General features: G+C 31.5%; 1 protein-coding gene across 1 annotated transcript; it reads left to right on the forward strand.

Annotated features, from left to right (window-relative positions):
* The first annotated feature begins 4,644 nt into the window (after positions 1-4,644).
* LOC108811966 (classical arabinogalactan protein 2) lies at positions 4,645-5,326 on the forward strand. The gene has a single exon (XM_018584092.2). The coding sequence runs from the start codon at positions 4,733-4,735 to the stop codon at positions 5,141-5,143; it is 411 nt and encodes a 136-aa protein (XP_018439594.1). The 5' UTR covers positions 4,645-4,732; the 3' UTR covers positions 5,144-5,326.
* The last annotated feature ends 2,981 nt before the right edge of the window (positions 5,327-8,307 follow it).

Below are 8,307 nucleotides of genomic sequence, written 5' to 3' on the forward strand. Positions count from 1 at the left end.
CGGCAAGGCTCTCAGTCTTCTTAGCAGCTTCAGCAACCCTCTTCCCCCATCTCCCAAGCGCTCCTTTCCACAGACTCCATCGTATCTGATGATCCAATTCATATCACAATAGTTGAACACACACACACACATCTCATAACAACATTAAGCCCACTCAATACTCTCTTTCTACCTTTCAACGAAGCATCCGACGTCTCAGCGGAGAACGAGCGATATACGGGTTAGATCGGCCGGGTACGACGAGGCGGAGGACTTCTGATCCGGTTCCTGAGACCCGGAAACCAGCTCGGGGCTCCAATGCACCGATTTCTTCGATCCAGACGACGTTCTCGCCGGCGGCTGCGCTTCCCCTTGCGCCGCTGCTGGATCGATCCCTTTCGTCTCGATTTCGACCTCGGACAAGGCGATCTCGGTGTTCGCGTCCTCGCCGCCTCCCTTCTTCTTCGTCGTCGGTCCTTGATCCGCGGCTTTCGGATCGACGCTCGAGGAAGGAGGGATGAGGATTCTGATCCTTGACAGTCTTCGCATCGGAATCTACCTTCGCCGGCTCCATCGTATCAGTAAAAAATGGTAGGGAGGCGCGTGAGGTTATCGGAGTTTTGAATTTTTTTGGGCAAGGATGGTATCGTTGCCTTCTTCGCCTTTTTTTTTTTTTTTTGTCTCTCTCTCTCTCTCGGTGAAAATAAATAAATATGTAAATATATTTTTATTTTATTTTTTAATTGAGAGACGGGATTACCGGGGAGATAGGTGACGAACCGTAAGAAGTGACTGCCATTTTTACTCGGTATAAGGACAAATTTCTTACCGGCTTCTAACCGGTGTCGGGATTCATTTCCTACTCTTACGTTATATGTGATCATCATTCTAATGATTATTCGTTGATTATTTTGTGCACGTAACTAAAAGTTAGGCGATAGCGTCAGACAGATATATAAAGGTTGCAATTACAACAGATTGTATGCATGGTGTAAGTTTGAAATCTTAATCATGTTTATGTTGGTTAGACAAGAGTTGGTCTAGAATTAGTATAAAGACCACAAACCTGATAAAAAAGCCTGAATTAATGTATGCTGCAAGGAGGATTCAAACTTATATTCTCCGTAAGTATATGCTGCCATTTAAAACACTAGAATAAAGGTAGTTTTCTTAAAAATGTGGCTATTTTTATTTCTTATAAAATGGCAACCGGAAATCCATATTTCACCCGCTTTGGACCAACCAACATATTTTCTCGGAAACCTGTAATTACTTCTGCTACGAAAGACCGGCTCTGGTTCGATATATTGTTAAGTTAACTACTAGAAAAGCTTCATGTATCATCACACTATACTACATTATATCAAGACACTTAGAAAGTTAGGTAACAGTCTTCAATCATCTTCCACGAATTTCTCATGATAAAACTCCTCATTTAAATTGCATAGCCAACCAAGAGTTTTCCTTTCATTATACACAGCAATTCTTATCACCACTAGGGATCTTATATATGTCCTGCGAAAATCGATCTTGGGCAGCTAGTAGATGTTTGGTGCTAGGGTTGTTAGTATTTTTATATTCACTCTTAATTAAAGCTACGATTTAACATTTGGTGTTGGAGTGAAAATAAACAAAACTTTTGGACTTGAAAAAATCAGAAAAATTGTGAAACTTCAGAAACTAGGAAGATAGACCTACCATGCCTCGACCAAACTAGTTTTATAAACCACATTGGTTGAATATTTTTGGTATAAATATATGATAAGGTCAGCGCAGCTTTCAAGACAAAATATATTACGAAGATACGTTGATACAATGCATAAAGTTCAAAGAGATATGTTGTGGGGGTGCATGAGGCGGAGAATAGTCGGGGCTCTTTTTTTTGGTGGCACTGCGTGCTGAATCAAACTGGTTTCAGGGCAAAGTCTAGGGCTGTCTACTAACTGCCGTTCATAAAGGCCGTGTTGTTTGTCTTTGTGTTCTTATGTGTAGGTTTGATGGTGAGCTGAACTCTAGGGGCTTCTCTTGCCGAATAAAACTCGGTCTTTGTCCTTTGGGGGTGGGTTTGGTCTCTGATTTGGTTGTATGTCCGTGTTAAATGCATGTTAAGAGGGCTTTCACGAGCTGTTCTTGGTTGTGCCCATATCTATAAGAGCAGATCACCGAGCCGTCAACTCTACTTGATTATGTCTATCGTTTTCCCTGCAAATCTTCTTTTTATGACAAACGTTTAGTTCCGATTAGGATATGTTCTCCGGCTAGCTGCTTGCTGATAGTGTCGGTTTCTTCGTTACTTAGATTTGAATTTTGTTTAGTTTTACATTTGTTTTATGTCTCTTGTAATCTAAGTGGTTCTGTAAAAAATTGGAATGGTAAATATCTTAATACGTTACCAAAAAGAAAAAAATGCTAAGGGTGTAGTGATATTTTTTTACTCATGTTAGGTAGGTTAGAATAAAAAGTAACAAAGGTTTGAGTTTCAAGATATTATAGATGAGAATGCGCGTTGGTTGACTGTTTAGTTGTAAGTTTGTGTATGTTGTAACAATTATGTAAATCAATTGGCTGGTCTGAGATGTACGGACTCTAGGCAACATTTTAAAGATTTCAGCTAAATTTGTTTTTGATAACCGGAGGTCTTACAATTTTTATTATTATATAAAAATATATAATGATATTTATTAATATTAAAATATAAAAAATGTAGAATAGCATTTATTTTGAAACAATAAAAATATTAGAATGACATTTATATGAAACAGAGGGAATATATTACAAAGATTATCCGAATACCTCTTCTAACATAAACGATTATAATAATTCCATAAATAGTTATTAGTTGAAATTTAAGTACTAGTTAACTACTCTCTCCATTTTTAATTAATCCAAGTTTTAGAAAAAAAATTGTTTTAAAAAAAATGTATTTTTTATCTTTTCAATGCAATTTTTAATAGATAATAATGATAAATTGTTTGATTAAAAATTATATTTACTAAATTTTGATTGGTTAAAAATTATGGGAAAATGTTAATCACAAAAACTATACATTTAATATTATGATTTAATGCATTTTATTAATAAGTGTGCAAAATCCAAAATATAGATTAATTTGAAACAGAGAGAGTAATATTTTCAGATAACATAGAGTTGATTATTTACTCGTCCCACGTCACATGTACATGAAAACATTGGTAAAACTCTAAGCTGGCATTATACGCGGTTAAGCAAAAAAGCAAAATACACTCAGTCAACGAGACATAATAAGAAACATATCTTGACCCGTGCGACCGCACATATATTAATTTTCACTTTTAATTTTATTTATTTATACTAAATAGTATATTTATAATATTTGATCGTTATATTGACTAAGCTAGAGATATGTATTTTGGTATCCACTCGAATTCGGTTAAAATTTATTCGGGTTTGAGATTTTTGAGTTAAGATTCTAGCTCTATTCGGGTATTTATAAATTTTGATTCCGGTTTGATTTATATCTTTGCGGGTTTGATAACCTGTTTAAATTATTTTTAAATTTTCGAATTTATATATTTTAAATCTTTAAATCTAAAAAATATAACATGTAAATTTGAGTAATGTAAGTTAAAGTATCTAAATTAAAAATTAAAATAAATTTAACTTGAATATTTGGATGAAAGAATAAATATACATATATTTTAAATATTTTTGGTGTTTTGATTATTGTTTATCTACTTTAGATGTTTACTTTTGACTATTTTTTATATTTCAAATCAACTTAAATAGCTTATATCTTGGATATTAACTCGAAAATAGCTAACTATTGAGTATATAAATTGATTTAATACATTCGAATATCCGAAATATTTCGTTCGAATAAGGTTTAGTTATGGTTCTCTAGATACTAAATGGTAATCCGTTTGGATATTATCTAGTTTCGGTTCAAATTTGGTAATATTTTTTTCGTTCAGATTTGTTCAATGAAGAGTGATATTATAATTTCCATGAATCGTTTGTCCAATAAAATCGTTTGTCTATTAACACATTAATCAAGTGAAAAATGTATTTTTTTGAATTTGACATTGATTTAATCGAGAAGTTAATGAAGTGTATTTAATTCAAATTTAATTTTAGAAAACACATTAATGTAAGTGGAAAAGACAACATTAAAATAGGAAGCATTATTTAATTGTGTATTTAATTCAAATTTAATTTTGGAAAACACATTAATCAAAGTGGAAAAGACAACATTAAAATATGAAGTATTATTTAATGTCAGTGGCATGAAAGTGTAAATAACACTTAAAATTAAAGGGTATTCTATATGTGTACTTCTCTTTTAATAATATAGATAACTAATAACCAATCTAAACACCACACGCGGGGCACAATAGTGGATGCTAGACTAATCACCATACAGATAAGCACGTGGCAGAGCTCTGTGCATCGGTTTGGTGCTCTTCCATGTAGATGATTCTTCAAGGAAACTTCAGAAATCTAAACACGCCAAGTCAAAAGAAGAAGAAAACATAAATAATAAAAGAAAAACACGCAGTGATTTTCAAACCGCCATTGTCAAGCTAAGCCATGTTGAATTAATGTATGCGGTTTTGAATGATTAGTGTCACAAAGTCACAACAATAAATAAATAATTAGTCCTAACCATCGTATATATATAGAACCTCTCTGCTCTCATTGTTCCACACCATCAAACAAAGAACAAGAGCTTAAACATAAAACACAGTTTCAATTTTCAGAGAGAATCAATCTAAAGATGACTCCCAAGGCATTACAAGTAGTGATCTTTCTTGGTTTCTTGGCCACTTCATGTCTCTCTCAAGCTCCAGCGCCGGCACCAACCACCACCGTTTCTCCACCGACGTCACTTCCTCCAATGACAGCACAAACACCTTCTCCGGTTGCTTCACCGCCGGTTCCAGTTAACGAGCCAACTCCTGCTCCGACCACTTCTCCAACCACCGCTCCAACCACATCTCCTGTTGCATCTCCTCCTCAAATCGATGCTCCAGCTTCTGGTCCTTCCGCTGGATTAACTCCCACTTCTGCTCCGGCTCCCGGACCAGACACCGTAGCTGATGCGCCTGGAAGCGCCGCATGGGCTAACCAAGCATTCCTCATGGGAACATTTGTTGCCGGAGCATTATACGCTGTCATTTTGGCTTAGAGATCTTTTGAGTTCGGTGGATGCCTTGTTCCTCTGCTTTTCGATTACTGTTTTATTAATTACTTCTTTCGTTATTATCTGTGATTTTTTATTATTATTTGTATAATTCTTATTGTCATGAGTATGGACATATATATATATATCATTATTCATTTTTATATAAACTAAAAGTATTCTTTCAAATGACTTTTGAATTGTGTTTTCAATAACAAGATGGTAAGGCTATCAGCAACATTTACAAGCTCTTCTAAATTTCTTAAGAAATATTTTGACACAATCAACCAAAGATTTGCTCATGCCACAAAATATAAGTAATCAAAAAGTATACATATATTTCAGAATCGAATCTTTTAAAGTAAATGGACATTTTGTACGTAGAAGGATAATGCGAGACATCTAAATCAATCTCGTTTTAGATCAACTTGTTGATGCAAAAATAAATAAAAAACACAGGAAGCCTCACAGGATATTTCACAAAAGCTCACATCACAAAAATGCTAATTTGGAACTCAATCCGACTTGGAAACTTAAGCATATTGTTGAAAAAAGAAATGAAATTATGAAAAATTAAATGAAAATATGATATGAACAGAAAATCAAAAAGTTAATATCACAAAAAATTTTAAAGCCACTGAGATTTATGGTTTATAAATAAAGGGTGATGGTATCCTAAGAGAAGTGGCTGTTATGAGTTTTATATCATTCTAAAGAGAAAATAATTAGATTTCTTTGTAACGAGACTCAAAGATAAACTTTCAAGATTTTATGTTATTTTGACTCTTGAGAATCTTGTGAACAATAAGATTTTGTAAAAGAAATACTTCCAAATTTTTTATTTAGGTTTCTTATAAGTTATTAGAAAATATAGTTTTTTGTCAACTTTTATATTATAAAAACCCACCAGCTAAATCTGTTACAAATGAAATTTAAAATTAAGCATAAACATAATTTAAACTAGATTCAGACCCGCGCAGATGCGCGGAATTATTCATATTTATAACGTATGTTTTAAATTTTATTTTTGGTTTTATGATATTTTATAACTTCAGGGAAAATGTTATTGTTTTTTGAATAGAATAATTTACTTTTTGTGTGGTTATCTTGTAAAATGTGTAATTTTTATAACAAATTTAGGATTCGAGTGAAGTTAGGATTGTTGAGACTTTATGAGATTAAACAGTTTCTAAAATCTGTTTTACTAATCATGTTTTTTTTAAATAATTTTAATGGTGGTTGTTAAAGCCACTTTCTATTTCTTTTTTTTATTAATTCGTCTGAAATTTCATTTAGGTGGTTTTGAGAATAAAAATTGATTTTTTCTTTATTTTAATATAAAAATACATTTTTACTCTCCCACAAGAACTAAAATACTTATTCTAGTTTATATTAATTTTTCATAAATTTTTTGTTATTTTGAGATCCATATTATATCATTTTAATTTTCACATATATATATATATATATATATATTTCTTTATTATTTCCTAATTTTCTATTTATTGTGAAAAAATGTTATTAACTGTTCTTATAATTTTTATTATTAATTTCATCTTTTATATTTAAAATAATATTTTATCATTTTAACCACCAAATTCTTTACAGCCAAGATATAAAACAACCAGCTAAATAAAAGTCCTCCCACTCAAACACTTAATTGAATAAAGTATATTAGTTAGACAAAAATATATATATACATTTTTATTGTTATAAACTATAAATGTACCTTTTTGAAATTGTGGATTTGATAAAAGTGTTCCGTAAATATTTTTAAATGAAGAGTTTCTATATCCAATAACTATTTAATTAATATATTGTATTAAATTATTAAATATAGCCATTATCACGTGAAAGATTTTGATATTGTTTTGATTATGGGTAATTATATAGTCATTATATTTAGGATATTGTTAGCTTAAGGAATCCTAAAAGAATGGGGAATATTTTTCAATATAGACATATCTAAATCATATTTTGGTTATAAACAATATATTTTTGAAAGGCTCCAAAATTTAAATGACAACTTTCAACAGTAGATAAAAATTAGGACTCTATTTTAATATATTAGATCCATCCCAAAATCCAAAACTCTAAAGATAAATTCACCTCTGCTTTTAAAGATCTTCACCATCCCCGCAAATGTTAAACACCAAGAAGCTTCAATCGATTTGAAATCAGTCATCATTGAAATAATTGCTGTAAGCAAGCTTCAACTCTAATTAATCTGAACCAAATGATGAAGACAAACATGCAAAATTTGAGTTTTTATCTCATAAGAACACTTCGCTGAATCATCTAATAGTGAAGATTAACTTTCTCAGTAGAATATAGATCAATGATGACCAGCAGTATAGAAATTCAGTTCTCAGAAGTAGATGGAATATGATGAGATGTGTAAAAAAAGAGGAAGTTTTAAACTTTAAAATTTTATTCTATCGCACTAAAATCGCCAAACAAAAACAGATCCAACGAGAATGAAAATGAAATTTGATCTATTGATCGAAATTTAAACAAAAGCCAAAAGGATCTGATTTCTATATGATCACAAAATCAAGGCTTTAATTGTGACACAGAGTATTAAGGGAAATAACTAATTTGTATTTCATTTCTTAAAAAATATACTATTTATGAGAAATATTTGCTGTTTATAATTCTTTGTTATTCTTTAAATTTTAAAGAACCATGAACAAAAACATTTATTATCAAATTGATATGGAACAAAAAAAAATATTTCTTTTATTTTATTCCTACTACTTTTTCCAACTTATTCATATTCATATTTTCATGGTCACCCATTAAAATCCACGGGAAATTTTAATCTCATATTTTCTCTACGAATGGCATATATATATATATATATAGAGAGAGATCAAATGAGAACTTCAATTGCTATTATCCCCCATTAGGGATGACGTAACAGTCGAAGCATAAAATAACATAGTTAAATGCTGAACGGGTCTTGTGGTCAAGTGGTAGTGGACGGGCCTGAGATCCTAAAACGTTTTAGGTTCGATATTCTTATTATGCAAAACTAAGTCACATTGTTTTGTTCACCTAACGTGAATATAAATTCATATTTTAGAACCCATTTGAATGCTCTAGAAAAATAGTTCATCCAAGAGTTTGCGACTCTCCTAGATAACTAGGTTAAAAATTTTCTTTTACAA

Source organism: Raphanus sativus, chromosome 6 (assembly GCF_000801105.2).
Source record: "Raphanus sativus cultivar WK10039 chromosome 6, ASM80110v3, whole genome shotgun sequence".
NCBI classification, from domain to species: Eukaryota; Viridiplantae; Streptophyta; class Magnoliopsida; order Brassicales; family Brassicaceae; genus Raphanus; species Raphanus sativus.

Bases quoted from the DNA above. Each gene is read 5' to 3' on its own strand.
- LOC108811966 (XM_018584092.2), top strand. From the start codon at position 4,733: ATGACTCCCAAGGCATTACAAGTAGTGATCTTTCTTGGTTTCTTGGCC.